The sequence below is a fragment of the Varanus komodoensis genome, unplaced genomic scaffold (assembly GCF_004798865.1).
Source record: "Varanus komodoensis strain SLA01 unplaced genomic scaffold, ASM479886v1 scaffold22, whole genome shotgun sequence".
NCBI classification, from domain to species: Eukaryota; Metazoa; Chordata; class Lepidosauria; order Squamata; family Varanidae; genus Varanus; species Varanus komodoensis.
The window spans coordinates 10657987-10671218 of record NW_025335606.1 but is presented as its reverse complement, the minus strand read 5'-3'; the positions used below and the strand labels follow the sequence as shown (position 1 = coordinate 10671218).

At 40.4% G+C, this 13232-nt stretch overlaps 1 protein-coding gene across 14 annotated transcripts in view; it reads left to right on the top strand.

Annotated features, from left to right (window-relative positions):
- TCF4 (transcription factor 4) overlaps positions 1-13232 on the top strand; it is a 400625-nt gene that overhangs the window by 108752 nt on the left and 278641 nt on the right. For all 14 annotated transcript variants that reach the window (XM_044431384.1, XM_044431382.1, XM_044431383.1 and 11 more), the window contains one exon: positions 11488-11549. In XM_044431384.1, the coding sequence (XP_044287319.1) occupies positions 11488-11549 (62 nt within the window). The remainder of the gene's footprint in view (positions 1-11487; positions 11550-13232) is intronic.

The following is a 13232-nucleotide window of genomic DNA, read 5'->3' as shown; positions in this document are numbered from 1 at the left end:
AGTAAAGAAAAAGAATATATAAAGTAATGCTTGGTTTGGCCCTAACATACTGTTTACTATATTCCTCTATTCCTGGTCTATTTTAACTCTGAAACCTAATTCTGAGTGATAGTTATATTTCTGTTATTACTGATAATTACATTTCCCTTCTGCCTTTTAAATACCAGTGCATTCTAAAGAATCAGCTGCACAGTAAGTCTACCTTAATTTGTTGAGATCCCTTACTTTCCAGGTAACATTTTGGAGCGAGAATGTAAGCATTAATGTCTGTTAATGCTTCACATTCACACCTAGAACCATATATGTTTATTTTTTCAGTTAAATTAATGCAGGTAGAATTGTGAATATTTAGAAATCAGTGACTATTAGTACCAGTACTACTGCAGGGAAAGAGTCATGGTAGGACATGGATCTTTTCAGCTAGAAATTCTAAATTTTCAAGGGAATGTGATGAAATACAGTGCAATTTTCACAGGTAACTCCAAGAGTCAGTGTGTTGTAGTGGTTAAGAACTCCAGAGATCCAGGTTCTAGATTCCACTCAGCCATGAAATTTACTTTGGCCCAGTCATGGACTTTCACAGGGTTGAATCCTACCTCACAGGGTTGTTTTTGAGAGGATAAAATGGAGAAGAACTTTGTAAGCCTCTGGCTTCCTTGCAAGCAAGATTGCAAATAATTAGAAATGGTTTCTAGCATGTTCTTGAGGCTTTTCTCCCCTTCAGCAGAAACTTTGGTGTTTTAGGAATGTCAGTAACTACGTATATCCCTGTAGATTTTACTCTACTCTACTCTACATCATGTTCAAATAATATACACTGCCATAATTTAGCCTTGAAGTATGACTAGGGTGTGCATTGTGGTGGGGAAGGCTTTTATATGGAAGAAATTGTCACCTTTGAACTTGCTCTGGATAAAGAAAAATTGCATGCAAATACAGAGCATCTGAGAGTTAAAGAATAGCAATAGATCTGAAAGGATTAACCTATGTTGGAATGGTTCTATCCAAATAGTAGGATATTTCCTAATCTCAAGGTGTACAAATAAACTGTAGTATTTTATTACAGTGGTGGAATATTTACCATAAGTTATGTTTAAGGCAAGTATGTGAGACATTCTGTGATCTTTAAAGTTTTTGGGGTTGGAGGCATGTCGTGATGGGTCAGGCACAACTTTGCGAATAACATAAGATAACACTACTGACTGATTTTCATGATTGCAGAAAAAGATGATAGCAAAGCGCAGAAGGTCTGGCAGGGTTATATGAACAATATACGAACCAGGCCATTAATCTGAATCTAAAAATTAACTGTTCTATATTAACCTGTTTCACATTATCAGTGCAGCCCAGTTTCCCAATCCAAGGCTACCAGTGTATTGCTTTGCTGAAAATTAAGCTGTTAGAGCTGCATTGACCTGGAAAATCAGTAGAGTTGTACCTGCACGTAGATATAAGGTGGAGAATTTCAACAAGCCATTTGTTCACAACTCTATACTGAAGCACAATCTTATGCGATATTATGCATCTTTTCAGGGTAACCATTGGATGACATTAGCACTAAGTGATCAATGTGCATGTTATCTCATGTCATTTTGGATGTATGTTAAGTCGCTTAGTCATGTCCAACCCATCATGACCCCATGGACAATATTCTTCCAGGCTCTCCTGTCCTCCACCATCCCTCAGAGTCTACCCAAGCCCACACCCACTGCCCCAGTGACTTCTTCTAGCCACCTCATTCTCTGCCGTCCCCTTCTTCTTTGCCATCAATTGTTCCTAGCATTAGGCTCTTCTCCAGGGAGTCCTTCTCATTAGGTGGCCAAAGTATTTCAATTTCATCTTCAGTATCTGGCCTTCTAAAGAGCAGTCAGGGTTGATCTCCTCTAGGACTGACTGGCTTGTTCTCCTTGCAGTCCAAGGGACTCGCAGGAGTCTCCTCCAGCACCACAATTCAAAGGCCTCAATCCTTTGGCGCTCAGCCTTCCTTATGGTCCAGCTTTCACAGCCATACATTGCAACTGGGAAAACCATAGCCTTGACTATACGCACTTTTGTTGGCAGGGTGATGCCTCTGCTTTTTAGAATGCTGCCTAGATTTGCCATAGCTTTCCTCGCCAGGAGCAAGCGTCTTTTAATTTCTCGGCTGCAGTTCCCGTCTGTGGTGATCTTGGAGCCCAAGAAAATAAAATCTGTCACTACCTCCATTTCTTCCCCATCTATTTGCTTGGAAGTGACAGGACCGGATGCCATGATCTTAGTTTTCTTAATGTTGAGTTTCAAGCCATTTTTGCACTCTCCTCTTTCACCCTCATCAAGAAGCTCTTTAATTCCTCTTCACTTTCAGTTTGGATGCAAGGCATTTAATTGGTGGTATGAGTTGTTCAGATGTCTATCAGCTATCAAATACTCAGCTGCAAAGAATCAGCTGTTGAATTCCTTGGACTTAAAGGGGTAAATTCAGTATACTTTGGGCTAGTCACAGATTCTCAGCCCAACCTGCCTCATAGCGTGGTTGTTGTGAGGATAAGATTGAGAGCAGGAAGGGGAGAAGTATGTAAGATACCTTGAGTTTGTTGTAAAGGCAAGATTTAAGTCAATCAATAACTAGTTGTTTGCAGAATATGTTCTTGATTTCTTAGGTGCCTTTGGATAGGATATCTGAAAGATTTCTTAACATACTAGCTTTTCAAATGAGGTTACCTAATAGGATAGGATATCCTTTCAGGGTGAGTTGGCTTAAATATGAGAATAACACATGGCAAAGATCTTGTTTATGTTCTTTCTTTGTTGCGGTATCAATCAGTAGCATTTATCATGGTCCCACCCTTAATTTCTACAATGTTTTGATATCCCTAGCTTTGTTTGAAGGCTGTATATTTTTTTGTTGTAAAATATGTGATTCTAGACTTTTGTCTTTTCATTGGTTAGCGTCTACTGCTGGAAGGATTGCAAATTTTGTAATGTTTGTATCAGGGCAGACAATCACATTGGCCCCTTCTTTGGCAGTTGCATAGAGGGAGGGAGGGAGTTGTTGGTTGGACGTTTGAAAGGAAGCGAGATATTTGAACCTTCATTTTTATTACCATGTTGCCAAATGTCGGTAGCACAATAATGGTAGCAACAGGAATGGAACCTCTATGAGGTTTGGGGGCTGGAAAGTATACCCCTGGCCCCACTGAAGTTTCCTATCCCTGGTTTACATTATGAATACCATGTATATATAGATGCTTTCTCTTTTTTAGTTTTATAACTTGTCATAAACATTTACAGCAGCCTGAAATTTGGCACACTTGTCAGAAAACTAGCCTATATTAACGGGTGATCTTTTGCAGGTGAGTAGAAATTGTGGCGAGAAGAAGAATAGCACAATAAAAGCAAAGCAGGCCACCAAAAATAATGAACCTCTGGAATACCTGAAGGATGTCATATATCATAGCTTCTGAGACTTTCAGCTGGGAACCTACTAGGCTGCTCCAAATGCAAAAGAGGACAGTGTTCCTGCATCATCCATAGTCATGTAGCAGAGGGAATTTTGTCATGTGTGACTTTTCCCTTTTCTGTACAAATATCAAAATATCCCCCTTTTCATCTGGCCACATTAGATACACTTTCCACGTAGGATATTAACTTATTTGCCCTATGCATAGGGTGCAGCTTTCAGAATGGAAAAGAGACCATGATGCCAAAACCTGTTACACAATCTGTTGAAACAGCATTCAGAGTTTCATCTCGGATTCAGATGTGCCTTGAATCAGAATCCAGAAGAGTTAATAATCAGTTGCATAACACCCGTGATTTTAAAAAGCTCTGCCTAATTAACTGAATGCAATGGTTGATCTGATCTGTCATTTAAACGATGCACATTTTTTAAAGAACATAATTAAATATTTACCTGGAATGTCTTGTGTTATTAGCACTTTAATGTTTCATTGAGATATTAGGGATTGTGATGCGGAGAGATATAACATTAACAACATGTTAACACCTAGGCAAAAAACAACGAAATGGGGTGGAGGCAAAATACAGCTAAGTTGTAGATACATAGTACAAATGTCTAAACTCCCTAATTGTACTTGCAGGACCCGTTCAAATTCCACATGCAATTCAACTGTTTTGCTTTGTTAGTCTTTTTTGTATGCCTTTTTGTTCAAATTAAATCCATTGATTGAATTCATAGAATTAATAATCATGGATAATGAACATGATGGCAGATAATACTCTTTATAATGTAGCATCTCTTTATAATGAAGTAATGGCATACTCTCACCTGGAGTGTCGTTACGATAGCCTAAGTGTGCAGTTGCCATTACTGGGAGGATTACAAAGGCCAATACAACTGCCCAGGGCTGCTTAGATTAAAGCTATTTCTTAGTTACTCTGTACAGATAGCAGCAACTCTTGCCATCAAGCCAAGGAAGGAGTCCCAGCATTTTAGCAGTATACGTCCGCTTGCTTGGCAACAATGGAGTTAGGAAGCAGGAAAAAATAGGAGTATTTGGATCTTATAACACATTTTCAGTTCCTTCCTTTTCCAAGCTGTGTTTTCTTGAAAGAAGCATAGTCTGAGGAAGGGTTATACTTAATAACCAATGGTGAATCCAAAGGTGATTCACTGCCGTATGAGTTGCAAGAGGCACACGAAGCACGTTCCAGGTAAGATTCGTTTAAATGAATGGAATATTCCTGGAAGCATCTTGAATAAAATCTCTTGTCAAAACATGAGGTCTCCATCCTGCTTCAGGTTTTTCTGTGTTCGATGGAAGAGATCTGCAAGACTGAAATTCTGGAGGATCAGTGGCAAGAGGAAAAATTAATGTAAGAAAATATGATCAGAGAAAGGGAAGTGTAATGGTTTAAGGTGTTTCTGTGTTCCTTAACATTTTGTTAAGTTTCAGAGGGGTGCTGGTGGGGGTAAAAGGGGGATGAATGAATGAGGTGATTGGTTGGTGACTGAGTGTGTGTGGGCAGGGCTTGGAGAGAGAAATGGATACTTTTCAGCCTGTCAGCAGTTGCTAGGCAGAGTTGTGATGAGTCCGTGACAGACAGCGTCCAAAGAGGCAGCCCTCTCATGAGAATCCCAGGCGGTGCTGTGGAAAGCATGTAGGATTCTGAAGGAGCACGTGGCATCCGTGAGGACGTGTTAGCAGCCAGGGAGAGTCACAGCCTAATATTGTCGAGCACTAGAAGGGCGTGAGAGAAAGGAGCTGACCGAAACCTGAGTGCAGAAGGGAAAGGCTGAACTGAGAAGGAGAATAAAGGCTGGTCAGAGAACGTTCGGAAGAGAAAGTAGGGTTTGAGAGAGAGGAGCAGTTGTGAAAGGAAAGAGTGAGATTGCACTAGTGAGAAGTTATGAATGCACACTGTTTATTTTCTAAGGAAATAAGTTACTTGAGCATCTTGAAGCCAATAGGCTCGTTGTACAAGTAGAGTTTTATTTTGTTTATCGTTAACGCAGAGCCATAATCCCAGTCCCTCATCCTCAGGACCACACGATCCAACGAAGGAGCCTTATAGCTTGGTCACAATATTGAGAGAAAGGTTAATTAATAAGATAGGAATTAAATTCCTGGTGCCAGTGTTACATACTGAGAGAAAGAGAGGGAGATAGCAAGATGTTAAATACACCATATCCGAACAAATCATAGGAGTGTACTTGAGACAGAATGTTTTGTTGTCATGTGAACTGCGGTATAAAGTCAGTGTGTGCCTCTCCTTCAGTGCAGGAATCTAGTGGTACAAGTGATCCAGCCTCACACTTCTTTTAATCGCTACTTTAATAGTAACTGTGGAAGGCACTGCTTCATAATGGGGGTAAATGATTTTGGGGGATGGGAAAAATGGTGCCAGGGAAAAGGGTTACATTCTCCTTATGCCAATGCTGTGGACTTAATAAATCTTTTATTTCCCTCAATGGAACTGTGATTTGTTCAAATTTAACAAGATAGAAATTGCTGTGTCGATCTCTGTCATATTCTCTGTTCAGGCCCACGGGGACTTCAGCACTTATCAAAGTACATCTTTATGGAAATACAAAAGTATTCTAAATTTGTTGGCAGTTTAAACCTGTATTAAAATTACTAGTGGTACAATATGTCAAATCAGGCAAAGGTACATTGCTGCTTTCAGTGCATTGCATCTCTCATAAACTTCACTCTTTTGCTTATTTTTTACATTATTCTTAGAACATTAATGTATGATTGGGTATTAAATATCATGGAGAAAATAATTCACTAGAACTTCAGTTATGCTTAAAATGAAGCCTATTCTTAATTGCTTTGCTGGAGTGCTGGCTAACTAGAATAGTCACAGGAGAGTTCCAGCACATTCTTAACGAGCAGTAAGGCAAGCTTACTCCACAGAACAATCTGTGCCTCATCCAGTTCCTTTTTGTTTTCCTTCTTGGGCAGCCTGAGGACTGTCATGTCCTACATGGAGGTGCGAGAAGAACTGCATCAACTTGTCCACTCAAAGGCTAAGTTGCATTTGGTATATTGTTGGAAGCAACCACTCATTTCAGTGCAGCCCCATGACTGAAGCTTTCTGGGCAGAAGGATGCCCAGTGCAGTGTTAGAGAACAGTGCAATCTGCAGTTAAACCTCTTTCTTTAAAAACACTCTTTCTCCACCTGTTCTTTCCTTCTCTCCCTCTGCTTTGGAAAAGTTGAAACAAAAAGTGGAATTCCATTTGAAGCTTTCTCTGGAGAAATAAGAACATGAGGTGCACTTTTTTTTTTAAACAAAGCTTCTGTACCCTCTCCCATTTTTGTCAAGGAGAAACATGTAATTGCAGAGCAATCATTAAAAATTCCTATAACCCTTTTCATCAAAAAGGTCTTAATAGCAGTTAAGCATATATAATTAGTTAAGCCTTGCAGCACCTTTGTGCAATGGGTGTTATTTCTTCAACTTTGCAAAAGGTGATTTGCTGAGAGTCATAAATCTGAGTTGAAGCAGAATAAGGGACATCACGCAGAATTCTTGCTTCCTTCACTTTACAAACTATGGACCGTGTTTCTTTGCATTGGCAGAAGTAAATCAAGCACTCCTCTACAAAAGAAAAATGCCACTGTATTATTTTCCTGTGAGCCATGCTTTCTCAGCAACACACTCCCCCGCCCCTAGCACTGACTTATTATTTCCTTTGGGTATTGGCAACCTTTAAAAAATGCAGCAACTGGGATTTCTGTGAAAGGTTTTCAAGCTTGAGCAAGTCACCCTATGGAGAAGGGGCTTACTCAGATGTTCTGGAGTGCAGCTCTCATCAGAGGCAATCTTCATGACCAGGAGTCAGGGATGGTGAAAGCTGCAGCTGAAAATATTTGGAGGGGTGCCACCTTAGAGAAGGTTGTGGTAGGGTTTTAACAAGTAATCTAGCAATCTAGGGCTATAGGAACCTAAGAAGAACCATGTGATATCAGACCATGGTCCATCTAGTCCAACCTGCAGTTTACACAGATGCCCCCAGGAAACCCTTGTGCAGGGCATGAGGGCAGCAGCACATTGATCCTGCTGCCGAAGAAAGCATCTAACCATTGATATTCATCTCTTGCATAATTAGTCTAATCCTCCTTTAAAGACACACAGAATGGTGGCCATATTGTTGTTTGTTTTTGTTGTTTTGTTTTTGTCATTATCCATTACATTTCTCTACCTCCTGTAGCCAAAGCTCTCTGGGCATTTCATAACATTAAGTAAACCATCCAGATGTCTACCAGGTCTGACCTGGTTAGCTTTCAAGGCACTTTGTTGTTACTTGTTCCCAGGAGCCTCGCTTACACCCATCCCTGAGGGAAAGACCATCACTTTTGGCTTCATCTTACTTTGAAATGTTTCTGCTCCTCCTGGTTCTGATCAGTGGACCTACCACTTCGGACGGCACGGCAGCCAGTTCGGATAAGCAACGTATAACATTAAGGCTCAATGCCTGCGAAATCTTATCTTCTTCATCTCATTTTCTCTTTGTGTTGTGTCTTTTTAGTTTGTAGGCCTGAGTATGATTTAGCTCTTATTGATTTGTAAGCTCTTTTGCCAGCCATTTTGGCTGAAGAGTGGGGTCCAGATACTTCAGCCAAGGTTTTAGCCTCGAAAACCAAATCCAGTGCTGGCTGGTAGGCTTCTCAGGTATGCACTCTGACACGCCTATGTGCATAGTTGACACACATTTCTGTACAAACTTAGCATGCCCTTGCAGTTTTCCAGCTTAATTTACTCAGATTCATTCCATTTTCTAATTTCAAATGTATGTGAACATCTCTCCCTCAAACACTCGAGCCTCTTGCATCACCCCCTTAGTTCTCCACCTAATTTTGAAGATTGTGCCCTTGTCTGACTTGATCTGAGAACAGCACTGAGAGGCTCATAGAGGCTTCCAGCAGCTGCTGCTCAGCATCAGTGGTGGAGATCCACAGGGGGAGATGGAGTAGGTGGAGTTAAGTGTCCGAGAAAGGAATGGGAACAGTTGTGTGCAGGGCCAGAGCAAGTGACGGCTGCAAAACTGGCAGTAAATTCAGAGGTGGCAGAATCAGGATACACAATGTACACTTGTGCTTTAAAGAAATACAGAATGAAGGAATGAAGAGAGCCAGTGTTGTGTAGTGGTTAAGAATATGGGACTAGGACTCAGGTGATCTGGGTTCGAGTCCCCACTCAGCCATGGAGCCAGTGGGGTGACCTTGGGCCAGTCACAGACTCTCAGCCCAACCTACTTCACAGGGTTCTTGTGGGTATAAGATTAAAAGCAGCAGGAGGAGAATGATGTAAACCACTTTGAGTTCTTAAAAAAAAGAATGTGGGATGCAAATCTAAATAAATAGCAGATCTCTAGGTGGCAAGTCCAAAGGAACAGCAGTTCAGAGAATCAGTGTAGTTGGTCTGGGACTCAGAAGATCCAAGTTCTAGTCCCTGTTGGCTGTTGGGGACTACACACCAGTTCTTTACACTCAGCCTTATCTACCTTACAGGGTTCTTGTGAGGATAGTATAGCAAGGCAGGCAACTGTGCAAACTACCTTGGGTTCGTAGCAACAAGAAAAATACAGGAAATAAAAATATTTTTTTATTTAGAAAGCTCCTATGCCGCCCCATTCGCTACATTGCTATGAAAATCAATAATATTAGTATTAATCATAATGGTTATCACAAAGTCTTTTAATAGTGTTACTAGTAAGCATATGTAGCTACAGGTATGTATTCAGCAGCCTATGAGAAGGTGCTGGCAAGACAAGATGTCAGGGTTCAGTGAACACACCATGCAGCTGATTTCCTGTAGAGTCCATGCTAAAGACCTCTTAAGAGCAGAGATCAAATGTTGTTCCAGTATCAGACAAGCTTAGGCTGAGCCTTGTTGGGTGGACTGGCTTTGTCTTTGGTGTCATGACCCTCTTCCGTACCAGGAGCCAACTTGCTTTTAGTAGCTGTGGCCTCTGGCAGGGCAGGTCTTGACTGTGGTTCTGGTGGGGCTTCCAGACTGGAATCCTTTGAATCAGAGGAAGGTACCAGAACTTTCTGATCAAAGAATATGCTGGCACAATAAGCTACGCTCTGTGCTTTTGCTTCCTGGGTAACAGAAATGAGCAAGTATTGCTCTGTGGGCAGTTTTCTCTCCTGCTTTGAATGGACAGTATTGCTCCCAGGCCAACTGGATAGGCCAATTTGGATAAATCAGACTTTGGAAGAAGCTGCCATTCTTAGTTTAGGAAATTATTATTTATGTATTTATTATATTTTTTGCCTACCCAAATGAAAGCTGTCTCTTACAAATAGCTGAAATAATAAAATACAGTAAATAAAATTGAAAGAAAAAATAATCAAATTCTTGACAAATGGCACAAGAATTTTTTTGCTACGTTCTGTCAGGGCATTTCTGACTTAAGGCAACCCTGTGAATGAAAGCTCCAAAATATCCTATCCCTGATACCTCTGTCTGAAGCTGTGGCTTCCTTAATGGATTCAGTCCATCTCATATTTGGCCTTCCCTTTTGTCTTCTGACTTCAACCTTCCTTAACGTGATTGTCTTCTCTAGCAAGTCTTGCCTTCTCACGTTGTGCCAAAAGTATGATAGCCTCAGTTTTGTCATTTTCACTTCCAGGGAAAGCTCTGGATTGATTTGATCCAGAACATGCTTGTTTGTCTCTTTCATGATGCTGGGTATTCACAAAGCGCCATGCTTTGAAGCATCGATTCTCTACCTGTGAGTTTTCTTCACAGCACAATAGATTCATATAATGTTATACAAGAACAATCAAAGTGGTCCAAAAACTAAGTCTGCAAGATACCTGGGAGAAAAGAAGCACATTTGCCTGATGCTGAAAGAAGATAACAGTGTAGGCTCCAGGCAAATCTCCTTGAAGAGATACGGAGCAGGCTCTCTCTCTTACAGCCACCCACCTTGGTACCTTTGGTGGCAGCCCCCAGGAGAGCACCTCCAAAGTCGGTTCCTAGATTGAAAGATGGTTCCAATACACCATCATCACCAAGGTCTTAAACCTTTGTTTGCAACCCAAGACGATTATAATCCTAAAGAACGTAGAGTTTTAAAAGTACCAAATATAAGTTATTTCATGTATTTACCAAATGTGACCATACACACACATGCATGCACACAGATGGGTTTTACCCTTGCACTTCTTCTTCTTTTTTTTCCTTTTGCATCTTTTTGGAGGGTGGGACCGGTTATTTTTATATAAGCTGTGTAGATGAAGGGCGCAATCTTGTGCTTCGTCCAGTTTTCCTCATTCATGCAATTCTCTGCCTTCCCCATCCGTAATGCTGGATAGGGAATGCTGGAAGCTGTTGGACTTTTTTCTTTCTAAATGTAATGCTGTTGTGCCCTCAATGATTTTTAAGGTTGATTGCATCTTGGCCTCTGCAAAAAGCCTATGTTTTTTGTCCTCAAAATTTGTGTACCTTCAGGTTTAGATCAGGTGTTCTTTCAAGTGTTGCTATCCTTTAAAAAAAACCTATCTGGTGAGTTTGTGGCTGAGCTGAAATTTAAGTTCTTCAAAGTGTCAATTGTTTGTCCTATGAACCAGGGATGCTCCCCAAATCACTGTTGGTTTTTTCAGTGCTTTGTGGCTGAATATTTACTGGAAAAGGGCAAAGAAAGTGTTTAACTAGTCTGTTATCAGTTTCTCTAATTTATTGGCCTTGTAGTGTGTTCAGTTTTATCCTTGAGCATGTGTTTTTCTGCCTGGATTTGAATTCAACTTTAGTCAGTGACTTCCAGCCACTTCTTAAAGTCTCTTGAAAGACTGACTAGAATAATTTTTATGTGCAAACCTCCGGTTCCTGAGGGTCCAGTTCATTTCTGCTGTGAATTTAAATGAGTTAATTTAAGTGGTTGGGTCAGAAGCCACTATCATTGTAGTAGCCCTGTGCCTGGTTCTTAATTAAAGGCAACAGGAGATTAATTTGAAACATTAATTTAAAAGTGCCTATACAAAAGGAAAGAATTATTGCAATAAAGCCTAAAGAACTTTTTTGTCCCTAGATGTAGAAGACAGAACTAGCTCAGGGTCCTGGGGGAATGGAGGACATCCTAGTCCATCCAGGGTAAGTATATCTAATCTCTTTTCTCCCTCTCCAGACTTCCTGTGTATGTAAATTTGAAATCTAAATGTGAGTTTTACACCTGATTGCATAGGAAAATGTACATGCAAATTTGGTTACAGAGCAACCTCTTCCCAGAATTGCTTTTTAAGATTCTTATCTGATCCCATGGTTAAATTTGACACCTGCTCTATTCCGGCTAAAAGGTAGCAAGAAACTTCATTAACTGTTTTGCCTTGCTTCTTGCTATCAGCCTTTGATCCATTACCCTAAGTTATCTCTGGTCTGTAAGCTGTGTTTTTGGTTGCTGTGACTTTTACTTGTTGAAGATTGATTTGCAGATGTATTTACTTACAGGCACAACATATCCAATGTGAAGTTTAGGCAGCTTGCATGCTAGAGATTTACCAGTGCTGCACTGGGGCTTAGTTTTGCCTCCATCATTGTCATTATATGCCTATTTAAATTTTTGCTAATAAGTATGAATAGATTCAACAAGGTCATTGAATAGTACCAAGAAATGAGTAAGTCAAGCATATAGATATATGAACCAATGTGTTTTTAAAGAAATGCATACAGCTGCATCACACAAATCTATCCTTATGCATCCACATTTGATTCTGGTGGGAAGAATAATTGTGTATTCTGTTTCTTTTTAGTTTCATCCATACGCAATTTGTCCATCTGACAGTTTTTGCTATAAGCCATAACTTAATAAGCTACATGTGTGGCACAACTTTAGAGATGTTCCCCTGCTGTGTCTGCTGCAGTAAGGGAGGTCAGGGTAGCTTTTAATCTACTATTGAGTTGCTGTGGCTATAGTCAGGAGAGCCAACCAATTTTTATGAGTTTTACAATAATTTCATTGCTGTTTTGGTATGAACTACTTGCAAGAGAGACTCTGGCCTGTGAATGCAGCATAAGCTTTCTATGGGAATGAAATGCAGCAATTTTAGGAATGTACCTAAATGCACCATCTTTCTCAAAGGGCATAATTTTCCAGTGGTTTTGCAAAGCTGCTGTCCTCCATCCTCAAACCAGCAGCCTGTGAGTGGACATTTCACTAGGGTCACGGTCAAACTAGCTTTATGGGCAGATTTCTCTGCTTATGGGACCTTGTCTCTGCCACATCCCTGTAGCTTCCTTGCCAAGTAGCACTGCTGGTCAAGTTGACCAAATAATTATTTATGCTCAGTAGCTATAATTAATTATACCTCACCTTTATGTAAACCATCCATTAAAAACAAAGCAAGAAAAGAACAGTGTGAATAGTTTGTCATAATAGGAAGCAGCACTGAAAGAGGATCTAGACAAAGGCGTCTTTTTTGCTGCTACATCTTCTTCACAGTAATATAAACCCTCTCTTGAGTGGGAGCTGACATTTATGTTCAAGGAGACATGTGCATATGGAAGACAGAAGCTTTATCTGAATTTTATCTATTAATTAATTTATTAAATTAATAGCTCACCTTGCCACCAGACAAGGTGCTACTGCTGACTAATTCCTTCTGGCCCAACAATGGGTTAGTTTGGACTATGGACAGGTGTTCATTGTAGCATGCTTGAAGTCGCCTTGCTAAATGCTTAAGCTTTTTGACATGTGTGCTTATTATTAGCTGTACATTATCTAGAACTATTGCCTCATTCAGCTTCTTAAATTTCAACCCCACTCATTAGCCAGGCTGG